The following is a 26,130-nucleotide window of genomic DNA, read 5'->3' as shown; positions in this document are numbered from 1 at the left end:
GGTATGCTAGTCCTAATGATAGCCACATTTCACTATTAAGGATGCGTTTTAACAATAACTTGCTTTCTATTTATTGAGGGTTTGATGTAACTCCTGTTTACCAAGGAATGCTTCCAAGTCTATCTGCAACCTTGTGCACAATAATTAAAATAATTAACGGGTTATTAAAACTGTCCTAATAAAATTGTGTTTCATCATATACTGTAAACGGATACCGCTCACTCAGCTTGTTGCAGCTCTTAGATATAACCAATGTACTTCCCGCTTGCATTCTTCATACAATTCGACCTATTTCCTAAATGGGCTAACCCGGCCGAACAGTATCCGGTCAAGGGTAAAGCTGCTTGAGCCGCCAGATACCTCTATACTTGATAATAAACTACATCTCCCAGCAGCCTTTCTGCTTCGACTTCTGTTCCGCAACCGGTGTCAGCAGTACGTCATAGGAGTAATGGCCAGAGCGGTGGAAGAAGATAATCTAGCGACACCTTGTGGAGTCGGTGCGTTACATGCGCTTGCGCTATTGATCGGATCATGTAGCGGCGCTGACTCTTCGATGCCTGCTGCTTCGATTTCCTCCCCGCTTTCTCTTAATAGATGCCGCTGTTTGATCCGATTCTCCCCTGCGCTTTCTTTTCGCCGGTGCCATGATTAGACAAGAGAGCTCGTCATCTTATCAAGAGGTATTGGGAGAAAAGCGGGGAGGGAGGCGCAGTATTTGCACTCTGCTGATACCAGGTGCCTGCAGGCGAGGCTTTGTATGAGATCGGCGCTTAAGGTTACAGCTTGGCGGCGTCGAGAAACAACGCCAGCCTGCACCGAAGAGACCGTGCCTTTGCACGGTCATTGGCAAGCAAGCAACAGCAACCACAATGTAAACTTCGGAAGGAAGTCCTGCCAAACTTCAACGAGACTTACTCCAAAGTAACAGTACAATCCTGTGGGTGTCGTAGTAGACAAAGGGATGCCTTAGGGCAGATATGCATAGTGTGCCCCTTTACGCTACATGTGTATCCTCAGCGTTGCCGCTGTGGATGCATCGGAATGCCGAGTTTAAGCGAGTCCAGCTCGCACAATTTAAGGAGAGACCAGCTCAAACCCTTGCAGAGCTCCATGCAGCCGGAGAGGATGCCCTTTGAACAAACTGGCTGTGGACGGGACTCCTGTTAATGCAGAATTTTAATACATGGTAACAAGCCCACTGAAGTTGGGAGTTTTTCTTCGTACTAAAGATTAGTAGGACTGGATTGTATTAGGTTATTTCTCTCCCCCCCCTCCCAAGAATTTAAAGCAATTTTTAAGGCAAGATGGCAAGAATTCAGAAATAGGCTTTCCTGACCTGAGCCTTTTCCTTCCCTCCCTCCCTCCAACAGCATTTTAAAAAGCTCTGGAAGCTGTATTTGGATTTTATTTATTAAATTTATATGCCACCTGTCTCACCATCCAGAGTGACTCAGTGCCTGTAACTTTGGCACCCCTTCTTCAAAGATAGTGTACACTGTTTTGTTTTCAATCTTGGCAACGTTAAGATGGATGGATTTCAACTTCCAGAGAATTTTAGCTTACGGGGGCTTTTTTTACCTACAAAAGGTTGTGTCATAGTTAAATATTAATTGTACAGATGCCTTAAGATTTTTGTTGTTACTGCTGCTTTGTGATATCAGACTAATATATTTGCTCCTCCAGGAAGAACTTTAAATAGTAGGATTTAGGAAAAACTAAATATATATATATTAGAAGTTTTAATTATGCGACTAAAATGAGACCAATATCCAGGCTTTAGAGTCTTCCAAAACTCTTCTTGAAGCTTTTTGAACACGTTCTGATTATGTGGAAGTCAACAAATTTCAATATGTCTTCTTTAAGCACTGCATGTGTACCATTTGAAGAACACTTTGGAAAATTATATGTAACTGCCACTATCAGGCAATAATTCAAGGATACCAAGAAACTAACCCATGTTGGTTCTCATTATCTGTTTACTCAGAAGTAAGTCCCCAGTGAGTTTGAGGATTTTATACTCATTTCCCCTTTTCCATGACTGATGGAGATTGTAGATCACAGGGGTCAAACTCAACCGCGTCATGAGCTGAAATGTCACATATAGTGACATTTTGTGCCTTTGCAGAGCTGGGATGGGCATGGCCTGCAGGTGACATATCTGGCCCGCAACTGCCAGTTTGACAGGCTTGTTGTAGGTCAACAGATCTGGAGGACACTGGACTTAGAAAGACTACTTCAGTAATATTGCAAGGAGATGTTATCCATATGTTACCTAACATAGTTGAGGCTGCTTTTGTTATACAGTACATCAGTTTCACTCTTCAGTCTCACAGAATTTAAATTTACCCTCTCCTTTCCTTTGGATTTTCACAATAAAAGAAGCTGGCTTAAAGCACTAATTTTAACTTTGCTTTTGTTCTTAATTCTAATGATTGCTTAGTGTTTTATTTCTCTGAGCATATTTTAAAGGGAAAAAAACCATTGTGCTGCCTTTTGCATGGAACAGCTTTTAAGTTGCTGCATCTCTGCTTGGCAGACCTGTGTGCCAGTAAATAGGCAGGAAAAGGAAGGAGAGAGAGTACTGCTGGTTGTCGAGATAAACAAGCCTAGACAGACAGACACTTTCAAATGCATTTTTAGAAAGCTCCGGAAATTGGCTGTGTGTTTGCATTTGCTTGGCTTGATCAGACTGAGTTGTGCTGACAAATTCTCTGCTGGTCACCATGACAGAGTCTGAGGCTTCTTGTTTTGCATTTCAATAAATCAGCTGCTGCAATCATAAGTCTGCTTTCCTGCTTCTTCAGCCTAAAGAGCAGCTTTCCTTAAGAGGACACTGTCCAGGTGCTCTGGATTACCACTCCCATCAGTCAATCAGCAGACTGGCTTGGCTGATGGAGTTGTAATCGGGTATCTCTGGGTAGCATCAGTTTAGGAAAAGCTGCTAATTGTGGCAAGTTTAGTTTCTTAAATCTTTGACAGGGAAACCAAAACGTTTTGTAACACCTTAAACACCAGATGGTTTTACAGAATAAATTTAATCCATAAACAAGTTGGCCATTTTGTTGCAGCTTTTATATTCACATACTGAGGAAAAATCGTTGTCTTCAATCGGGAGCGTAGTTGAAGAATATTCATTTCTTTTACAAAAGGCTGCTACAACAAATTGTGGTTGCAGTTTGGAACAGCCTGTTTGGGATTCCATATGAGTTGCAAGCATCTTTTCTTCTTCATCTTTCATCCTGAGTTTTCTCCCCAGCTGACATTGTTGTTATGTTCCCACTGAATCTCTCTACTGAGCTCTTTCTCAGAGGAACAGGGCCTCAGAGAAGGGAAAGGTTTTTGAGTTTTCTTTTGTAAACCTTGAGGGTTCCTTAAGTTTTGGCTACAGAAGCAGGGATGTAAGTGTCATAAGAGCACAGACTGTGAGGTAACTAGAAGCAGCCATCGGTGTCAAGATTCAAAGGATTCTATGGCCCAGCACTCATCATTTTCTGAATTTTGGTTAGGTTAGGAGTTCTTGAACACTTGCAAAGAAGAGAACTAATTTGGAATTCATTTTTAATCAACAAGATAACTTAAAGGATAAAGAATGAACTAGGCAAACTGAAAATATTGTTAGGCAACATTAAAAAAAAGAAGTAATGGTTGAAAAATGGAATGGGGAAGTGATAGGCTATTGAGTTTGTGGCTGAGATGAATGGAAAAGAAATAACATTTACTCTCCCTTTAAACCTTTAAAGATAAAAGGAGATCTGTGTTTTTCTTACATGCTTGTAAATGGGAAAGTGGGCTGAGGTTTGAGCCAGTGCACGTTTATTAACAAATAAAGTGAGCCTCCCAAGTTACATGGAATATATTTCCTGTGAATCCCCCAGAACACCAGTCCTAATCCATAATTGATTGAAAGGAAATTCCAGTTTTTCTTCCACTGAAGCTGAGAATTAAATAAATGGAAACTCAAAATTAAAGAGACCATGTTAGATCTTCTCATTGGCAATTAATAATAAAAAATAATATTCATGATATAAATGCCACTTGTTATTTGTGCCTGATTTATAGTGGTGATATAAACCCACGAATCCAAGCAAAGATTTAAAAAACCCTTACAAGAATCTAAGAAGAGCTTTTTTAAATTCCAGCATTCTGGTCTGATTAGATCTAACCAGATGCATTTGGGAAGCTTACAAGGAGGCTAGGGGTGGAAAACAGAAGGATGGTGATGGGGGGAAATGGAATAGAGTGAATAATATGCTGAATCCAAGGGTTGCTCTTACACTGAAGCAGTACTGAGCAATATTTGATGGCTGTGGGGGCCACATCTCATGGCAATGATTCAGCAGATGTTGCTCTCTCCAATGATTCTAGGCAGCTTACTCTTTTTGTTTTAATTAACTGCCATGCAGTATGACCAAGGGCATAAAAACAATTCTACACATCTAAAAGGCCTTAAGTGTGAAGATTTATTTATTTAGTTCATATTAAATTTGTGGTCCACCCATCATGCCATTGAAAGCAATTGGAGATCAGTGTTATTCCTCCTCCTAAGCTATTATACGTAGGCGCTCTGTTGTCATTCTAAGGGCGGATTGTTCTATCATGTTGATCTAGCAGGATCTGCAAAAAAAGGGGGGGCTGTGCCTAACCATCTGGATCTAAATCATGTCAAGATTTATACAGTAAAGTATAAATGCATTGCACTGGAGTTCAACAAGCAAGCAAGGTCACATATGCGCTGTTGCATTCTGAACCAGCTACAATTTCTGAACTGTCTTCCGGAGCTACATATAAAAAGCTCATTGTAATAATCCAACCTTGAGCTACTAGTGCATGGGTTACCGATGTGGGGCCTCCAACATTATGCAAATGTTACATAGGTCAATGCTAGATCTAAGACAATTCCCAGATGGCAAATATTTTCCATAAGTGGGAGTGTGTTCCATCCAGAACAGGTATTTCACTTAAAGTTTGAAATCCATTCCAGGAATCAGCCACAACTTGTCTTGACTGAATTATGTTTCTCTCCTATTCAGTCCCTTACACCTGATAGTGTTTAAAACATCAATACTGAGCTTGTAAGAAAAATGTAATACACTTGAGGATCTTCAACATGCCAGTTGCAACTGGTATTAAATCAGGCATGATCCTTCCAAATAACTTCATACAATTACTGAATAACATGGGAAACAAGATGAAATATTGGGACTCAATAGGTATGTTCAGTGCCACTTTCTAGAAATACTTAAAAAGACAATCCGAAATTTGGGGTTAATGGAAACCATCTCTGTGCCACAACTAGGTCTGAATTGAGACTGGAAAGGATCTACATAATCCATATCTTCAAAAGGATCATTGATTTTTCTATTCGCTTGCTTAAATATAGAACGTTAGACAAGCCAGGAATATTTATTGTCATTAAAATCAATCCAGTTTGGAGGTAGTTTGTCAAGTAACATCTTCCCCATATTCTCTTTTAAGGAAAGAGGAACCCTTCTGCTGTAGAGAGATCTTAATCTAAGATCATTGGTCAGCTATAGAAGGAATCTAAAAAGGAAGTTGCAATGTGAATAAATTGAAGTACTTTATTCATTTCCTGTACAAATCAGCAGTGGGACAAATTCACACAGATCTTATTAGATGGTAGATTGGACATTTTAAGCATTATTAAGCCCAGTATGGGTATACTATTACTCATGAAGAACCCTGGGAATTCTTCATAAAACAATAGGAGGCCATTACTAGCAACAAAAGCTATATCTTCTACCTGGCAGCCCTTAAAAGTTCAACTGGCCAATTCTGTGTGCATGGGATTATATGCAGTATTTTACTTTTTTTCCTCTCTGATGTATTTACCACATACTTTGTAATGGTACTTATATTATGTTCAGTTGTATCCATTTCAAAATTGTACTGTTGTTTAAGCTGCTGGCCTCTCTGCTCCATTTCCCACATGTACTCCATATACCATGGGGCATTTTTGTTTCTGAAACAGGACAGAACTACCATACAATATCTGGAACACTTAACTAAATGGATGCTAGAATGATTGATCAGATATCAGAAACATTCCCCAGAGCTACTTCAAATCCAGTTAGATCATTAACTTCTGGAGATGGAGGGAACTCTGAACTCTGTCTTCAGAGAGGAGGCCATGCTCTATTTGACTAGATACTGATCCATTCATGACAAGACATCACTTCTGGGAACTCCAATACATCAGCTTCTCCACTCCAAGGCAAATCCCAGATGAAGGTATGGCCAGTCTCATGGATGGTTCCTAAAACAGTCTAGTTATGGCCCCCAGAAACTATAAAATCCATCAGATCCTTAGATATCTTTATGCCTTGATGGCTCTGTGTCTATGAGGCTTCTGCCAACTCAAGTCAAGGTGATGAGCTGGATGATAAAGTGCTGGTAAGATGGGTGTCACATTCCGGCGTTCACGTTGCATACAAACCAGAGGTGGGTTCCTACCAGTTTGCACCTATTCGGTAGAACCGGTTCGTCAAATCTACAGGTTAGAAGAGGTTCCAGCAGTGGACCCGGAAAGCAGGCCACACCTACAGAAGAGGTTCCAAATTTTTTTGAAACCCACCACTGGTCCTTGGATATGATTATTCTACACTATCATGCTCATATTTATAAAACTCAGTGCCTCTGTGAAAGGTAAGGATGACTACTGTGTTTGTGGTGCAATCAGAACATTGCATATGTTGAAGTTGTTTTAACGCAAACCAAAGATGCCTTTTAAAAAACAAGTTTACATCATATTCTTCTGCATGCCAGTGCTGTGTGTGAGGTAATTTAAGGTAGTTCTGACAAGTGTCGTCGGCATCTTCATATCCGGTCACATGGGCAGAAAGCCACTCCCATCCGGTCACATGGGCGGCAAGCACTCCCACAAAGGAGGCCACACCCACAGAATAGGTTCGAACAATTTTTGAAACCCACCACTGATACAAACAGAAATTCAGTTTGTTTGGTGAAAAACTTTTATATCTATCTAAGAAACTACATGATAACCAGCACTAAATGACAATGATACAAAGGTAATCAAATCCAAGTCAGTTCTAACCAAGTTAACACCATCACCCATATATATACCATTACCCTACCCAGCTCCACCCAGATGACACCCACCCACCATCATCAATCACATGAGCCACACCCTCAGCCACACCTCCACTCAGTGTCATAGCCTCTTTCCTGGTTAGCTGCATCCCAGCAAAAGAGTTACATCAGAGTAGGCGGTTGCACCCGAGTAGAAGAGCCACATGCAGCTACAGGCTCAATCAACATGAGAGGCAACATCAATGTGGCAGCATTAGTGGTGTGTAAGCATGGCCGAGCGGGCATGGTGATGGATAGGTTCCCCCTGGATGGCGCCTGAGGGCTGACAATGTGATTTAATGTGAAGCTCTGATTGGGAAGCCTAACAATTGCTACATCAGCAGAATTCCTGCTTTCACCTGAACAAGCCACAAACCCTCAGAAGTAATACAATCCCAGCAAGCAGCCTAGAAAAGGAAATGAAATCTTTGTGGGGCATTTGTTGGAGTTCAGTGCCTCTTGCTCTGGAGTGAGACTTATCCATGTAGCAATTTCCTATTCCTGTCTCATGGAAAATCAAGTTGAAATGTGGTAGTAAGTAGAGCCTTTTAAAACATTTGCAAAAACATCATTTTAAAATAGCCCAATTTTACAGTGGAGAATGGGAGATACTATATTATGATTCAGCTGGTTAAATCAAAGGAAAGCTAGATTTGTTTTCCTGAGATTCCTTCTTTTATTTTCATCCAGTTCTTGAGATTGGATTGTTAGACATGACAAACTGACGAATTGACAAAAATCATCTTGACAGCTTGAGCCATAAGTTTTGAGGGACAGAACAAGAAAGCTTCTAGCGTATATTGATGCATGACAAAGTCTTTGGCCATTTTTTATTGTGGTCATTTGAAATGAAATATAAAAACAGCGGCATTGAAGAAGTGAGTAACTGGGCCAAAGTTACCCTGAGAACTCTGTAGTTCAGTGAGAAATTGAATTTTGGATGTAGCAATTAAACCATGAGGTTAAAGTGTACTCAGTTGTATAATCTAAGAAATCCAAATATTTTCTAGCTTTGCCTCTTCACAACTGGGGCTAAAGTGATGCATATTTAGTAAGACAAATTTATACTTCCTAAGAGTCAAAGAAACTTTTCTTTTTTTCACAGGGGTCAGTGTTAATCCATCATAAACCCAAGATCACCCATTCCATGTTTCAACAAGCTGTTTGTAATGCATGTATGTTTTAGGCATGATCTATAAGATACGAAGTGGCCAGAATAAGAATGGTCTATTGAGATAGCTAATATTTAATTTGAGCCCAGTAATATGCCAACCACAGTACTCTGAGCAGCTGTAATTCTGTTTGCAGCTAAATGAAGATATGGAGTGTGGATCTGCAAATTCTGAACCATTAGATGAAGAGGATAAAGAAGATACCAGTTCAGCCATCCTTCCAGGTGAGGCCTTCTGAGCTTGTCAAACTGAATAATTTACAATGGAACATCTTAAGCTCTTGTCAGATATTGTTAGATAGATTGACAAGTAATACTCAAAGCAGTGATATCTCTCCAAAGTATCAAGAGAGAGTTGCTATTTGTGAAAGACAGGTAGATTACTGGACTATTCAACAGATATATTATAAGCTATAAGGTGAGGGAAGGGTCTCCTTTACAATGAACGTTCTGCTTGTGGTAGCATACACACACACCAGGAATACTGTACTCAGATGCTCAAAGGAAGTGTGGAGAAAACTAATCTCTACATCAGTGGTAGACAATAGGATTATATAATTCTTCACACCTTTTGAAGGCCCAACTGGAGTAGCTTGTCTGCAACTATTTAAACAGCTGCATTCTAGAATCGTATGGCAGCAATGGTATCCCATGAAAACAGGTAGCTGCTTTAAATTGTTGTAGACACCTACAACAATTCACACACTATATGCTGAGAAACATCTTTTGGGAATTTAATCCAAAATATTGCATAGCAAATGTCATTCACCACTGCCCTGCATCCCTTTTTTCAGCATGTAACAAGGGCATGGTTTTCCATAGATTTAAAGAAAGAAGTCTTGGACAGATTTATTGCTTTAAAAATAACAACCCAATATTTAAAAGGTCTCTTTTTAAAGATGTGAAACTTCTAGATCCACCATCTGTAATGAAATAATTGCATGAATGACATGTTCCCTGTGGCCTTGGATGCTAAAAAATGCTGCTTCAAAAGCAAAACAATTGTGCAGAGATGAATAGGTTGACAATGAAAATAAAGGATAAAGAGGAATCGGAGTACTTCAAGACATGGGGAAGATTTTATAATTGGCTAGAGAAAAGAAACTATAAAAGAAAGTAGGAAGAAGATATAGAACCCAGATGATGCACTGTTAAATGGAAAAGGGGGGGAAGAATGGGAAAACAGAAAAGAAAATATTAAATATATAAGTATATATCTAAGAGTGAGACATAAATGGAGGGATATAGTTAGGATAGATTAGCGAAGGTAAGGGAATAAGAAATGATATCAAATTATATTTGGGTTTGCAGAAATACCATCCCAAGGAAACATAAACTGAGACCTGAAAGAGACACCTACAATAATAGAAAAGAGAGAGGGGAGGAGAGAAGGAAAGGAAGATAGGGGAAAGAAGAAAGAAGTAAGGAGAGGAGGATGGAAGGGAGAGGAAGAGAAGGAGAGAGGGGAATAAGGGGAAGAGGAAGAGTAGGAGAAGGGTAAGGTAAGAAGGAAGGGGAAGGAGAGGAGGAAGGAAGGAAGTAGAGAAGGGAGGGAGGGAGAAAAGAAAGGGAAAATAAGGTGGTGTTACAACAGGAGGAAAGGATGGTAAATAAAGCAACCCAAACTATATATTATAACCTATTGAATGAAATAATAAATGTATAAGAATGATAAATATAAAGAAGAATAACAATTATGTGAATGTACACTTAAAATAGTGTGTGAGAGAATAAAAAGATTTAAAAAGTTCTTTAAAAAAAAAGCAAAACAATTGTTTGATTCCTTTCTACATTCTTGCTATGCAAGAAGAAAATAGGATCTGACTTTCCAAATACTCTCCATTAGATTCAGAGTTTTGAAACTAGCCTCTTTCACAAGAGTCCATTAGATACTGCAGTGGCATAATAGCTTAATCTCACTGGAACTGTGGACTAAAAATGGTCCACACTCTGGCGGTTCGAGCCTGGCTCTGTGAGATGACATGAGCTTCCACTGCTCGTTCCTCAGCTCCTGCTCACCCAGCAGTTTGAAAGCATGCAATATTGCAAGTAGTTAGAAACCGAGCTGCATTTGTGTGTGCAGGAAACAGAAGCAGGTGCTGGGCCTGCAATACAATGCAACACGAGACAGGAGGTGAGGCGAATCTGGAGGAGCCAGGAAAAGCCAGTAACCTGAGTGAGGCTAGTCAGCTCAAACTAGTTTGCCACCTGCAGTGCACAAAGGCTAACAACACAAGTGTCGAGCAGAACGAAATAGCAATTTAGGCTGTCAGGACTGCATTGGGTCTAGCATTTGTAGATTTCCCTGACATTGTATTCCATATGCTAAATAAATAAATTTCATTTTCAAATTAATATTATATTTAGTCCTAGATGGTGGCAGCCCTTCAGTGCATTTCAGCAAGTCCTGCCTGAAGAACGTCTTCTCCGTAATACTTCTCTTCATATATTTGGTGCTTATGGCAGTGGCCATTTTTTTGGCCTATCAAACCATTGCTGACTTTAGGGAAAAACTCAAGCATCCAGTGATGTCCGTCTCATTCAAGGAAGTGCACTCTTACGATGCTCCTGGTAAGACCAGAGGATGGAGAACATATTTTCTTGGGAATCAGATAGCATCTGCAGTTATCCTTGGAATTAGAAGTTTGCCATTACTGCTATTCATCTTAACTGCCATTTATTTGGGGCTTTTTTCTTTATTAAATTAAATCCTGCCCATCTCCTCGATAAAGCAATTCTCGGTGGCTTAAATCTAAATTTATGCAGTACATATTATGCTATCTTTATAAAGGTGAAGTTTCTGTGAAGGAATTCTGGGAGCTGTAATTCTGCAAATTCTGTTGAAGGCATTGGAAATTCAGAAGTTTGGGGTGGAAATGTATCAATGAATAGAGCAATATTATGCAAATTTACACTTTTGTATTCTATAACAGAATTGCTGCGTTAAACTATGGTTTTCATTAAGATTTCTTGAACAAGCCACAATGGCCTGATTCACACATAAACAGTATTTTATAAATCACAATTTATGGTTTTACCCATCTTTTAAAGTCAAAGAGCCACTTTGATAGAATGGTTAAAGGCATTGGATTAGAAGCCAGGAGACTGTGAGTTCTATTCCAGCCTTAGGCAAGGTGACATTGGACCAGCCACTCTTTCTCAGCCTTAGGAAGGAGATGAGAGTGAGTCACTTCAAAAAATGTTGCCAAGAAAACCACATGGACTTGTTCCTGTAGTCCCCAGAAGACAGGATTGACATGATGGTTTATATTATAACAACAATAAGAAGTAAACCAAAACATAGATTACACTGTGACTCAGTATTATTGTGTGAATCCAACCTAACGTTATTTCACTATCACAGCTTTTTTTAAGGTTTTAGCAATAGGATGGACTTAATTATTTTTTTAAAGGCCTTCAAAAATTCCTGGAAACACAGGAGCAATAAGATGGCATTTTCTTGATCAAACATGCTTAAATTTCCAGCATGTGTTAAAACTGAAGGCCTTTTGTTCAACTTGCCAGAAATTTCACATATCTATATGTGGGTTTTCATTAAGGGGAATGAAGAAGTGATCCCACCCATAATGGGAATTTTGCAGACTTTTGAGGCTGTAGAATGGGTTGGGAACCACATACAATTGCCTTTCCCTTCCTTGCGTCAAGCAGGTTGTTTTATTTGGGGACAGGCAACATGCACCTTCCAGAACTAATGAAATCTAATCAATCCATCAGTCATAGTCAAGACAGCCAGTCCTGAGGAACAATGAATAATGTACCCATTATCTCCCTGTGGAACAATTCTTTAATAGAAGCTTCTGTGCCAAACATTACTGGATTAAAGTCATGTTGTAGTCATGAGTTGTCCTTCTGAATAGCACAGAGGCCATTTAGCAGAAATGTGTAATAAAGTTTTGTTTACGTTAGTGAGCTGCAACAGTGAAACTCTGGTCATAGCATCTTTTTTCTCCAACAATTCATATAAAATACCATAGATTTATGGAAGATGAATTGTAATGTACTGTAGGATCTGCTCTAGGGCAGGATTGTTGAGGAAGAGAAGATTCTTCTCCATCAGCTCTGTGTTTGGATATTCTCATTCATTGTAGTTTTCTTGTGAGGTGAGAACAGTGTTCTAATCTCATCTTCCTCTCTGTGGAGCCTCCAGAATTGTGTTAATTTTACCGCGTGATCTCTACCGCGTGATCTGCAAAGAGTCTCAGTTGGATGAGGAGACATTACATGTAGTGGGATCCAAAGGCCTGCTCTTAATGTGCTTGTATTAAAGGGGTAGGCAGCAACTGTGACTGGATCATCTGATAGATACCTGGGGGTTTCCACTTGATTAGTAAAGATTTGTGAATTGTTATACTAAGTATCTTAAACTATAGGAATTGAAGAAAACTTAGGTTTACCAGTAGTGGAATTTTGGCACATTATCTGTCTTCTCCATTTATTTCTGATAATCGGAACCTATGCCCAGAATTCTTTAATTCTGATTTGATTAATGAATCTACAGCTTCTAATTAGAAAACAGTTCCTGTAAGTGTGACATTTATCCACTCCACACAAGGGCATTATACACCAAATCATAGTGTAGCACAATGGGTAAACCCAGTATGTGTATTTATATCTAGGGTGAGAGGAGAGGGCAGCACAATAATATTTGCACTCTTACCTCACTATATTCCAGAAGTTGGTGTGTTGAAAACCCATTTCATTAGCTTTCTATAATGCAAGCTCCATGTTAATTCTCAATATTTCATTCTATCTGTCTTGAAAAACCTATCCCCAACATTTTACTCCATTTTATTCTAAGGCAGTGTTTCTCAGTCTTGGTGACTTTAAGTCCTGGCTGGGGAATTCTGGGAGTTGAAGTCCACAGGACTTAAAGTCACTAAGGTTGAGAAACACTGTTCTAAAGGGATTCATATTTCATTCAGTGTCCATATAAACTATGTATCTATTTCCACAATTGATCAATATAGTCATACAATTCTTTGACATATAAGCAACATAAAGGGATACTAACATTTTGCAATGAGTACATATTCATGTTGTAGATGCATCCATAGCAGTGTGGCAACATTTGTTGAACTAGCCACAATAATATGGGTATCAAAGCTGGATTTATATTTTTGGTATAATGTAATGCTTTGGGCAAAGCAGGCCAGCAGTATCCTCACTCACTTGGGTGTGAGAACCTGACTGGAGTCAGTTGCACTTCAATATGACTAAGCAGTAGAATCTTGGACAGGGCTATATAGCTAAAAGCAGATTTGTGTCTCAGTGGCTGGTCCCATTAGTGTCAGATTTTTACTTCAAAATAGTCTCAAGTGTACCCATTTGTTTCTTCTCTTATGTTTGACTGATTCACATGTTCACTTATGGGACAAGTAATGGTATTTTGAATTGCAGCTTCATACTGTTGTGCTATTCATTTATCTCCCCTCTAGACTATCAGTAGTTCTAAGCATATTGGACAGAGACTTTCCTTTAGAAATGCAGGTGGTTAATCTTTGGACATAGAGCCTGTGCTGTGCTATTGAACTGAATGGTCCCTCTGAAATGTTTTGGCCGAGAATGGATTTTGTACTATGATCCTTCACGTTAGCTTAAAGATCTCCCCATTTACCATATTACATTTTGCATTATGGATAATGGCAATATTGTTTGCTTACATAGTTATCCATGGGCTTGGCAGGACATCTGGACTGGTTCCATTGATTTCAAATGTGAAACTGTTTTTCTAAAATAGGTATTGCCCTCTACCCAGGCAAGGCTGAACTGCTAACCTGCAAGCATCACTTCTACGATTACATTCCACCTTTGGTCAACCCAGGCCAGCCAGGGAAAATTGATTGCATTACCCAGAGAATCAACTACACAGATCCATTTACTAATGCAACCAAGGTAATAATTAAAGAACATAAAATAAAGTCCACTGTGTGCATAGTGGAGATGCCTCAGACAAAACAGGAGCTAGTATGATAGTCATACTGCACTTTCCTACTCATAGAGCATATAACTAGAAGCAAAGCAGGAGAACACAGGCATCTTTGAGGGCTTCTCTTGCTGACCTTAGTGGCCACAAAGGTTCCTATCAATTTAAGCAATTGCTCAAAATGTCAGATCCTAAATCAGCACTTTACATTGTTTTAGAAAGCAACACAGGCATAACACGCTCTTGATGCAAAACAATTTGGAACATAATTTTATGCTGCAGCATTAACACTGCTATAGCAGTATTATGCTATACTAATTATAGTGATTTGAATAAAGCTAAGATGAACAAAGTCTTTTCCCAGAGGTCTATATGATCTACCTGTTTACTAGTATTAAAAGCATGTGCAGGACACAGCACTTCCATCAAAATGACAGAAGCACAATAGTGATACAAATTCCACCTCTTTGTGTGAAGACACAACAAGACATGTTCAAAAGTTGTAGCGCTTGTATCACATGATACATTGCTGCTTTTGCTATTTGCCCTCATTGGGCAAATAACACTTACTAACCAGGTGTCTCTCCTGCAGACACCTGGTAAGTAAATGTTTTAAAGGGACACTCTTTGGAATTAAAACTGGGCTTCTAAAGAAGGGAATAAAAAACCAAATCCCTTCTTGGCAGTCTTCAGTCTTTGCAATTTGTACTATAGTAATAACTCAGTCTTAGCAGTCCTCACTACTGCAGGTAGCCATTGGCTGTAAGAAAGCTGGGACTTACATGTACTTAGAAGTAAGCTTCAGCAATAGAAATATTTGCATAAATGTGTCCATAACACCTGGTGCCTCCCTGGCTGTGTCTGTTGGCCACATCCTCCCCCAGCTATATGCTTAATATTTAAAATAAGCCTGGAACAATAAGATTCTTCTGTGCAGAATCCATATTGTTTTATGTATCTATTATATGTGCAATGGATAAGGTCTATAAACATTAATTTTTGTAGAATAGGACTAGCTGGTGTGCCAATTCACATATCTGTGAGTGTGTGTTTTATGAATCTTTCTATAATGCTGGCTTATCTTAAAAGTACATGTTCTGCCATAGCGATGGAAGTGTAGTTCTTATCACCACCTTTTTCAAATGCTGTGCAAAGAATCAGGGGTTGCTATAAATGAAAGGAATGAATAAAGGCAGATCATCTTATTGGGACAACCACTCAGCTGAGAGAAGGGGCCTCCTCTGCCTTCTCTCTTCACAGTTTGCTGATCATGTAACGCACAGGAAGTAGGTATTATGAAAATTACTATGGGGTAGGGAGACAAGAGGGGAAATCCCTATCTGTCAGTATCATTTGTCTAAATTTAGATCTAGCCAGTTGTAATTAATATAAACAATGGAATGCTTTGGAGTATTATTTTTCTGAATGTTGGTAAGTGAATAGATTATAGGGTCAGGACTATCTTAAATTGTCTTGATTAAACCCGTAATATTTACATCCATATAAAAGAAAAAGCTTCTCACACGTCCATTTTTTCCTCCTTATAGAAATATGCTGTGATTGTCAAAGGACCCCAAAATGTGAAGAAACGGGAATTGGTCTTCATGCAGTTTCATCTGAATGAGACTGATCAGGATTTCAGTGCGATAGATTATCTTCTTTTTTCTTCATTTCAAGATTTTCTCAACAGGTACATCCCCCGTTAATTTTCAGTCACATCAGAAAGTAAAGGTACTATATGTTTAAGACTAGTATGACATAAAAAGATTGGGCAAATTCATGACTGTGAAGATCTTTTTTTAGTAAGATTCCAAGATTCACCAAAGAATCAGATATGAACGAGCAGATCTAATAGCTCCTCAGTTACTTATGCTAAGTTATATCTTTTCTCTTGGGAATCTTCCAAATCTGTACTCTACAACTTTCACAATCCTCATCAACGGTTATATACATCTTGGGCAGAGGTGGTTTTCAGCTGGTTCTGACCAGTTCTGGAGAACCGGTAGTGGAAATTTCGAATGGTTCGGAGAACCAACAAATGGTTCGGAGAACCAATAAACCACCTCTGACTCGCCCTGCCCCCATCTATTCTCTGCCTCCTGAGTTCCAGCTGATCAGGATGAAATGGGGATTTTGCAGTTACCTTCCCCTGGAGTGGGGTGGAGATGGAGATTTTACAGTATCCTTCCCCTGTCATGCCCATCAAGCCATACCACGCCCATCAAGCCACATCCACAGAACCGGTAGTAAAAAACGTTGAATCCCACCACTGATCTTGGGGCACGCTGGTTAGAGAAAGATACAATAGGCATATTATTTAGTCAATTAAGCGTGCAAATCCACTGCTAATTTATTCCCATTTTTCTTCTGCAACCTACTTTAGAAAGGGGGGGGGGATTGTTGGTATAATAATTGGGAATCTAAAGCTCTGGCCACTGTACAGCAAATCATGTCTCAGCTCAACTTTATAGTATTGTGATATAAAATAGATGGAAGAAACATAAGTCACCTTGATTCCCTGCTACAAACCTCTTGTTTTGAAGAAACCTAAATATAATAGTGATGAGGAAGGAAGAATGCCAGGCCCTCAAATTAAAGCGTTTTGCTTCCAGCATTTCTTGAAGTAAGCAGCAGTTCAATAGATTAGGAATACAAAAGAAGAGCTAACATTTATTTAATGTGGTATGGGAAGAGAGTCGGAAGCAAGTTAGAAAAACAGTTCTATTTTTAAAAGAACGAAATGGGGACAGTGTTGAATTTGAATGTAGAATGATCCATAAGTGAACTGAAAAATTTCAGAAGTGAAATGCATTGAGGATAACCCTGTTACCTGTACAGCTGGCTTTTGAGTATCACTGTGTGAAAAGACAAAGTTGCCTCAAACTTTTTCTATTGGGCTTGTTTGAACATATTTCAAAACTGTTAAAATTCCAAAACTGATTTATAATCCATAAAATCAGTATTTTTACGTTTCATTTTCATATATTTGTGCCTGATGTGTAATTTTAACTGAACTTTATCCCCTGCTATTGCTGCTACCAGTTAAATTTGTCCTTTCAGGCAGGGTTGAAAACTAGAAAGGACCTGCATATCATTAGAGGACATGTATTTTCAAACAGGAAACAAGTTCACCTTCAGAAAGGCAGCTTTATATATTTATAGCTGCAAGCTTTCTACCTGATAACATTTCGCACTGACTGTGGCTTTTCGGCCATAAGAAAAGCTCAGGTTTGTGTGATAGTCTCATGGTTACATTGCACTTTCCAAGGTGAGCTTGGAACTAATTTTGCTAATGTATTTGGAAGATTGCAAAGTTCTAAGATTTTTGATATATGCATGCACGCGCACACTCAAGTTCTAAAGAACAAAAGGTTAAATTAAACATTATATAAACTTCTACTTCCATATTTTACTCACTCTACCTGAAATGCATGATAGTCCAATGTACTCTGCATGGGAATAGGAAGCTTAATCCTTCCAGCATTCATTCATGCATTCATTGTTCATTCAATCAATTTGAAAAATTAAATCCATGTGTGCCTGGATTTTAAAAAAAAATATTTTCAATGGAATTTTTTAACATGATCCTGTGAAGGAGGAATTTGTTTGTTTTCCCCACAAACAATAGCAGGATAGGCCTTTATGCCTGGAGAAAAGTCAAAGACCAGCAAACTGGTATAATATGCAATTCAAAACCATTCAGGCTTAGGTATTGATGCTGCATACCAACCAAAGTGCATTATTTGTGTGCTCAGAAATCAACCTCCTTTAACTTCAGGGGAATTATATCTTATATCTACACACACACACACACACACATATGAACTGATGGCAGATGGACCAAGTCAGTCATAGAATGGATTCCACTTGATAAAAAGCACTCATCAGAGCCTTAAAAGAAGATGGATTGACAATAGCAAGTATTGTGGGCTCAATTGGCAAAAGGAAGCTCAGGACCATATTGGTTGGAAACATGTGGAAGAGGCTTTCATCCTGCAGTGGATAGACAATGGCTAAAATGATGATGCTGAATAAGTGTATATAGCAGCTCTACCCAGAATGGATTCCTCCACAGGTTCTGGGGTAAAGGCTCAGTTTCACCAGCGTTCAGCTTGCCTCGGAGTAAGGGGAATTGTAGGACCAAAATGTCTGGAAAGCCCTAGGAAAGATTTTGAGGCATAACTGAAGTTTAAGTGATAAATAATGCTATAATTCTGAATTTCTTTAAAACCTCATTAGCTGTTCTTAGGGCAAGACAGAATTTTCTTAGCCTCAGATCCTCACCATAAATGTGAAGTCAAACAGTAATGATGAGAAAATGGTAAAATGTATATTACAATATAAACACCAGCATTTGTACTTGTGTGCTGATATATATAATAAGCCCTGTGGTTTGCGTTGCAATTTGTTGCCCATTCATTCCCATTTACTTTTGCATCCTCAGGGTGCAAATAATATTGATCTGTTCTGTATTGACTGTTGCTGCAAGTAGCTGCCAAAATTATGTTATCATTTCATTCACCTTAAAGAACAATATAACTGAAATTTTAATTTTAGCTAAACTATGTTTTAGCTTTAACTGAAAAGCTTTACAACATGGAGATTGCCAAATAACACAAAACAGTATTTTTTTTAAAAATCAAGTGATAATAGGTAATCTTAACAGGTTCCAAGAAAAGTATTATGAATATGCTCGGAAACCTGAAATGAGAGAATGAAGGAAGATAGTCAAAACAACAATCTGTAAAGCCAGGAGCACCACACATTTTTTTTCTTCCTCAAAATAAGAAAGCTTCATAGTAAACCATAATAATGTGTTGAAACATAAAATTTCTTCCCATTACAGCCCAAACAAATCGGAATTTATGAAGGTGTGTGAGAGTTCCTATTCCAGTTGGAAATTCTCTGGAGGCTTCCGAACTTGGGTCAAAATGTCTTTGGTGAAAACTAAAGAAGAAAATGGTTTGGTGGCAGTTGAATTCAGGCAGGAGGTAATGATGTCTCAAGAGGCTTTCTGACCACACAGTTTTTACTGTTGTACAAATAGCTGGGATTCTGTTGTTGGTTATATCGTCTTGAGTTTTGTGAAAAACTAAAGGTTGGAAAAGTACTCACTGAAGACTTTGCAGAATTTCTTTGCTATTTATAAGTATCAATCAGCAAAGTATTAAGGTAGGTAGGTTTTTCCTAATCTCCCCTTTAGATGCTTAAATCACAATTTTAACTTGGAATTAAGGGATTTCCTAAGGAACTTTTATGCCAGACATCAAAATCTAGATTTCCCCTCCGATTCTGAATTACACAAATTAGCTAAACTGGTAACTTAATCTTCAGCACTGATAACAGGATGGTATCTTTCACAATGTTTGAGATGGCATACAGTTTCCCCACTCAGATGCAGTAGACTAGCATGTTCTCTCTTACTCCCCAGTATCTGCCCCTAAGGGGCAGATTAATAGTAATGCTTAATGGTAAAGCTGGTCCTGACAACTACTGGCCTCTATAGTTTTCTGCATTCTGAAGGCAACAAATAGTAAAGGGAAAAAAATGATCTACCATTAAACTCCTAATGAAATACATTTGTGGAATTAGATCTGTGAACTACTGATCCTTAAGACTTTTGCTCAAGACTTTTTTCTAGCATTTTCCCCATCAGTTATCTGTAAAAGAAAAAAAGGTGTAGCTATTCTTGATGGCATTGTACTGTCTGTCCCTTAGCTCTCACATTTTGCTTTTTTGAAAAAATAAAGTTTTATTGTTATTGCTGGCTTCGTCCATGTGTCAGCCATTTTGGGAATTTCCCCCATTTTACTTTATCTTTTAGAAACCTGGATTGTTTGCATGCCTCATTTGTACATAATCTTGGTAAGGTTCTTATTTTTCTCTCAACTTAGTCGCACAAAGGCTGTCAATTTTATTATTTCTAAGGCATTTGGATTCTTGGGCTTTTTTAAGTAGTGTGTTTTGCTATGTTATATATGAACAATTACCTATTTTTTCCTTTATTTTCTCAGATTAGTGTGGTTAATTACATTGAACGAAGGACAAAAGCTGACACTGACCAGCTATTTTTTGTGGTGTTTGAATGGAAAGATCCTTTTATTCAGGAAGTTCAAGATGTGAGTAAACTTGGATTATTTTTCCATTGATGTAAAGTGCGAGCCTAAGTATAAACTGGGAGCACAAATAGGACATCCACTATTTTCAAGATGATGTACGGGTAGTCCTTGACTTACAATCGCAATTGAGCCCAGAATTTCTGCTGCTAAGTGAGGCGGTTATTAAATAAGTGTTGCCCCATTTTATGACCTTACTTGCCACAGTTGTTGAGTGAATCACTGCAGTTGTTAAGTTAGTAACACAGTCATTAAGTGAATCTGGCTTCCCTGTTGACTTTGGTGATCATATTTATGACAGTTGCAATGTCCTGTGATCATAAGAACCATTGGCCAAGCATCTGAATCTTGATCATGTGATGTGCAACAGTTGTGTGAAAAATAATCATAAATAATAAATAATTCACTAGAATGGTCACTCAATGAATGGTTGTAAGTCAAGGACTATCTGTAGTTGGAATACAGTCAAAATAGCTAGAAATTTGCACCTTATGTAGACTCCCAGATGAAGATCTATCGAAGAGTGCTGTAATGGCAGAAAAAACTTGATTGCTGCTTTACACAATGACTTATCTGAAATATAATTACTATAGAAACATAATGTTCCAAAGGTGCTTTTTTTCAAGAGGCAACTAGACTTTCTGGTTTTTCTTTGAAGACATTTCACTTCTCGTCAAAGAAGCTTCTTCTGCTCTGGCAACCAGATGACTGAGAATCTCCAGAGACATCTATGGAAACAACATTTTAGCAGTAACATCTCTGTTGAGAAGGAAGTTTCTTTGCTTTCATGGCATCTTGTTCCATGGAAAATGCATATCTGATTACATCTTAAAAGTAGATGTATCCACTGGTGCTTAAACATTTGTAAATCCTTTTGAATTTTCAATTATTTCTGCATAAATATAACCTAAAATGTTATCACCTCTCCCCACGTCCCAAATTAGTTAAAAAGAACCAAATTAAACGAATAGGTCAAAAACATATTTGTTCTTCTGTTTATTAAGGAAAGTGATTCAAAGCCACATATTTGATCACATTTTAGGTCATACACCAATATTGACAATTCAAAAGGGCTCACCAACTTTTAAGCATCACTATAGACAGGACAAATAAACCAGTTTTAGATATTGTTCTGTAAACAAAAAATCTCAATCTTAGCCATGTGAATATGTAACAAGGAAAATAATATTGAAGTGCAACTTTTTCTCTTGGTCTGTTTGGAGAAGTAACCATAAATAAAAGTTTGATATGTTTATTACTGGTATAAGCCAAGTGTTTTATTATAAGACATTTCGTCATAAAAAGTAAATAGTAATTCTTTAATCAACAGTTTAAATGATTTCTTTAATTTATTTTCATAGATTGTCACTGCAAATCCTTGGAACATGATTGCTCTTTTGTGTGGTATATTCCTGGCTTTGTTTAAAGCAGCCGATTTTGCCAAACTGAGTGTGAAATGGATGATAAAAATCCGAAAACGGCATCTCAAGAGAAAAACTCAAGCCTTGAACCATATAAGTTGAAAACAATGTGCTTCACAGATTTCTGTTTCACTGAGAAGCTCAGCTAGGATGACTAAACCAACGTCCATGTTACAACAAGAAAACTGCATTGATGGAAGGACAAATTGCTTTGTTGGACTGAACTTTAACATTTGGAGCTTTTAGAAAATGATTTGACTCTTTATAAATCCAGTCTTTTCCACAAATATGATTTCTTTTACAAGCTGCTACTTAGTGGTAAGAATATTCCTGAGAAAGAATTAACTTCCTGTAAAAAAGAAATAATTTGTATGGATGAACTAAGATTTCCTTTTTAAAAAATGGGAATTTAAAATATAGTATCTACCAGTAATAGGTTTAGTTAATCCTGTTCCCAAACATTGAGTCCAATGACTAATCATCTCAGGGACAAAGACGTTTGCTTCGAGGCTTTCCACTGGATATACTGCCAATCAGAGAGAACAGTGCTTTATTGGATTCTGATTCAGCATTATTACTTACATTCCAGCTATTGCGCTGACAAACACACTCCACAGGGATGAAAACACATTGTTAAAGTTATATGCACTAACTGTACATTGAACATACCACTGATTAAGAACTAACCTCAAAAGCATGACTGAAGAGACTGATCAATATTGGTTGGCTGTAGGACATAACTGTTTGATTTCTTACCATTTCTAACTGAAATAATATATTCTCTCTTGGATTTCAGCTCTTTTATGTGTTGGATTTTTAGTTGCAAAAGTAGGTACAATCTTTTTTTATAAAAAGGACAACTGATATCCTGAAGGCAACTGGAGGCATTGTGAAGATTATAAGAGCTGTGGTGGTGCAGTATTGCAGGCTAACTCTGCTCACATTGCCAGGCGTTCGATTCCTTCCATCCTCACATGCTCAAGGTTGACTCAGCCTTCCATCCTTCCAAGGTCGGTAAAATGAGGACCCAGATTGTTGGGGGCAATATGCTGACTCTGTAAACTGCTTAGAGGGGGCTGTAAAGCACTGTGAAGTGATATACAAGTCTTAAGTGCTTTTGCTATGACACAATATGTTGCCAGATTTGGGTGGATATGGTGCCAAGTGCCCATTTTGGTTTGCCTACTCCTCTGTTCATAGAATACAGTACAATGAACCTAAAAATAGTTCAGTAGCAAGAGTTATTATTTACTGAAACAAAACAAAACATTGAAAGCAGGAATTTTATCAAGTGTTCTTATTAAATAATACTTATGCTAAAGATTTTTCAATAAAATATACCTCTGTGCTACACTTACTTAAAATATTAATACTGTCATATAAATCAGAACTCTTCCAAAACCTATAGATAACTTACTTTAAAATCCATAAGCGTTAAAAAGAGAAAACACATGTAAGAATGAAATATTACAAAGATTATTATTCCTTAAATGAGAAAGGTTTAGCTTAGTTTAGATACTAATTTTATATTTACTTAAAATATTTTTTCTCCTGTTTAAAACCTCCAGGCAGATTATGGTGGTATGATAAAGAAAATTACTTTAAAATATGCTAACCATTAAGTCTGCATTAGCTTTCTGCCACCTTCTGAGGGAGCAGTAGAAGTAAAGTGAAGCCTGTAGTATTTTATTTTGAATCATGTGAAGCATGATTGGGTCTATGATTGTGTTTATATTTTGGAATGTTGCCCATACAAATCCAAAATACTATCATTATATTTAATTCCAAGTATTTGCAGACATGAAGATGAATATGCGCAAGGCATTCATTTTTTTTAAAGTGTGAACATACCTTCTGCATTAAAGATAGAATCTTGTTTTGTTTAGTCAATAAAGTGAAGAGGAGATGAGGGCCATAACAATTTGATGTTATGTGAAAATGTATAATATTCATTAAGTAGAATGAATTGGTTTTTCTTCTGTAATTTCCCACTCTATCCCATTCTCCTAAAAATTAGTCTGGAATGTGTGGGGGGTGGAGGGCTTTGGAGCAGATCTGAGTAACAAAAATCCCACCCATATGTGTACAACTGACCATGCACCACCAGGTAGTACCCATTGTTGTATTTCTGCAAAAAGCCTAACTAAAATTTGAGTATCAACATTTATTTTGTCAAACTACCTTCATTTCAAGTTTGATAATTGCCACCCGCTTTAATCTTATTATTTAAATTTTTTAATTAAATATAAATATTTTGCTGGAAAATAGCCCATCAATCTAACCATTTTCCTATTTATAATTATTAAATTACAAAAATGGTAATATACAGCACTAATTACAAACATAAAGACTTTATTGAATGCTGCTCAATCCCTCAGTCTTTCAATACAAAACCATTTTCCACACAACTGAAATTTAAGAGATTGGAATGATACTCTGATATAAAGATCTGCAAAAGAACACCCCACTGATCAAGTAAAAACAGACAAAACTTTTAAGAATCATTTTTTTTTTGCCATCTTAAGCACTGCTTTTTCTTTAACACAAAGAGCTGTCTTGCATGTCTGCGTACAAATTGCATAGCCTAAGCTTTAAATGGAGCAGCTAGGCCATTCTGCAGGGCCAGGTTGAATCATAAAATAATAGGGCCAAAGGGGATCTCAGAGGTCTTCTAGTCCAACCCCCTGTCCATGGCATGAGTAAACACAAGTAAAAGTTGGAAAACAAGATCGAGTAGGTTCTACAAAAATTTTCCGAACTGTAGAGTGTAATTGATAGGTTCCAATTTTTAGTTATGGGAACAGAAACATGACTACTGAATCTTTTCTAAGAGGAAGCGTGAGAACTATATGAATAATTCTTTATTAAAAGTTAACAATCTTTCCTCATTCAGAGCTCACATAACTGCTGAAGCAAAACACATAATGCAGCCTAACTCCTGTCCAAGTTACAATTATCTGAGGGAGAAGCCCAACTCAGCTAAACTGATCTTACTCCCTTTTCCCTGTCTCTATATCCATTTATATAGCCCACTTTACCCACCTCTGTAACAAGTCTTTTCTACTTGAAAAGGTCCCTCATATAATTTTGAATCTTAATCTCTTTAAACTAAACATTCTTATAAAATAGCCTGACCTGTGATATTGTAATGGGAAGATTCAACTCAAGTGATACACATTTATTCAGAAGCAAACCCCACCAAGCTTCATGGGAGTCAATCCCATCAACTTGATACTAGATTATCAGTTTCATTTCAGGAAATACAGTAAAGCTAGAAATCTCTTCCTGAGTCTCAGCCAAAGGCTGCAGCACTATAAAAAGCACATAGGAAGGAGAAAATGTAGCTACCTGACATCTATGCCTAAGTGCAACACAATTTAAAAAAGAGGAGAAAAAAACTTCAAGTCAAAATTTCACCATTCCCATAATTAAATCACACACTTCGTGGATGATAAAATTCCTTTCTCTGAGATGTCAAAAGTTGACAACATAGCAATGATTAGAAACAAATTTACAATATGCTATGGTAAATAATATCACATTCAATTACTGTATTTCAATTCAAAAATATTTCATTTACATGTTGTGGGTGGGATGGCCATTTCAAAGATACTGATGAGGTTTCTCTTCTGCATTTTATTTTACATATTTTTTTTTTAAAAAAAGCTGTATAGAAAAGGTAGGCCTCACAAACAGAGGCTTTCGCACTCACTTGGCACTATCATTTGGTATATTTGTCAGAGAAGAGGAGGTATTACTTGACTGGTTAGACAAAGTTCTGGTGAGCCTGAGTTCTTCTAGCTTTTGCCAAAGTTCTTCACGTTCTAATTCTTTCTTCTTCTCTCTGTAAAAAGAAGTGTAAGATTCTTAATCACTATGCATCTACGGAGCTAATAAAGATGATCAGAAATCCTAAATACCGGTATATCATAAAGACTGACTTGAACAGCATGAACCTGTTTGGTACCAATCAGTACAGAAAATAGCGAGCTAGTTAAATGTCATGGTTGTGGACTAGAAAACAAATTTTTAACATTCCAGTCTCTGTATTTATAAGAACCTAAAGTTTGGGAAAATAAAAAGGTGATGAGAAAATGTAAGTAAAGTTTTACGTGAATAAATAACCTTGAGTATATTGTTGTGCTAGAAAATACAGTAGTCAAAAAGTGTTGAAATGAGTTTGTTTTTAAACTACAAATAATTTCCTTAGATATTACTATTAAAGTAAGGAGGCTGCATTTCTTGGCATTATAATGGGGGGGGGGGGGGAGACGCTTAGATTACAGTATGTCTAAACTGCTTGTTAACTAATCTTCCTATCCCAAAACAGCTTAGACAAAGAATGCAGCCACATTGTCTTTGCCAGTC

General features: G+C 37.7%; 2 protein-coding genes across 6 annotated transcripts in view; one reads left to right on the top strand and one right to left on the bottom strand.

Annotated features, from left to right (window-relative positions):
* Nucleotides 1-436: 436 nt before the first annotated feature.
* Nucleotides 437-22,557, top strand: PACC1 (proton activated chloride channel 1). 2 transcript variants are annotated; one of them, XM_087717758.1, is made up of 8 exons: nucleotides 437-683; nucleotides 8,419-8,506; nucleotides 10,649-10,852; nucleotides 14,040-14,194; nucleotides 15,773-15,915; nucleotides 19,072-19,216; nucleotides 20,240-20,344; nucleotides 21,703-22,557. In XM_087717758.1, exons 1-8 carry the CDS (start codon nucleotides 648-650, stop codon nucleotides 21,862-21,864), a joined length of 1,038 nt encoding a protein of 345 aa, XP_087573884.1. In that variant the 5' UTR covers nucleotides 437-647; the 3' UTR covers nucleotides 21,865-22,557. The 2 variants fall into 2 exon arrangements, with proteins under 2 accessions (XP_087573884.1, XP_087573885.1); XM_087717759.1 differs by lacking the exon at nucleotides 437-683 and adding an exon at nucleotides 722-1,189.
* The window catches only part of PPP2R5A (protein phosphatase 2 regulatory subunit B'alpha), a 56,302-nt gene continuing 50,415 nt past the window's right edge, over nucleotides 20,244-26,130 (bottom strand). The window contains exons 13-14 of one of the 4 annotated variants that reach the window (XM_087717756.1): nucleotides 25,475-25,606; nucleotides 20,244-21,069 (exon numbers count right to left, since the gene is read on the bottom strand). In XM_087717756.1, the coding sequence (XP_087573882.1) occupies nucleotides 21,015-21,069; nucleotides 25,475-25,606 (187 nt within the window). In that variant the 3' untranslated portion in view covers nucleotides 20,244-21,014. Of the gene's footprint in view, nucleotides 21,070-21,579; nucleotides 22,980-24,097; nucleotides 25,607-26,130 lie in introns of those variants that run through there. The other 3 variants (XM_087717755.1, XM_014071206.2, XM_087717757.1) reach the window with 3 other exon arrangements.

Source organism: Thamnophis sirtalis, unplaced genomic scaffold (assembly GCF_051295495.1).
Source record: "Thamnophis sirtalis isolate CommonGarterSnake01/CBP01778 unplaced genomic scaffold, rThaSir2_p1.2 scaffold_6, whole genome shotgun sequence".
NCBI lineage: Eukaryota > Metazoa > Chordata > Lepidosauria > Squamata > Natricidae > Thamnophis > Thamnophis sirtalis.
Note: the sequence above shows the minus strand (reverse complement) of the source record. Positions and strands in the feature narration are given on the sequence as shown.

What these genes read in the sequence shown, in the direction of transcription:
- PACC1 (XM_087717758.1), top strand. Translation starts at nt 648, where the DNA reads ATGATTAGACAAGAGAGCTCGTCATCTTATCAAGAG. An exon ending in CAGTTCAGCCATCCTTCCAG is followed by an intron (nt 8,507 to 10,648) that starts GTGAGGCCTTCT and finishes TATTATATTTAG; the next exon opens with TCCTAGATGGTGGCAGCCCT. An exon ending in TTTCAAGATTTTCTCAACAG is followed by an intron (nt 15,916 to 19,071) that starts GTACATCCCCCG and finishes TTCCCATTACAG; the next exon opens with CCCAAACAAATCGGAATTTA.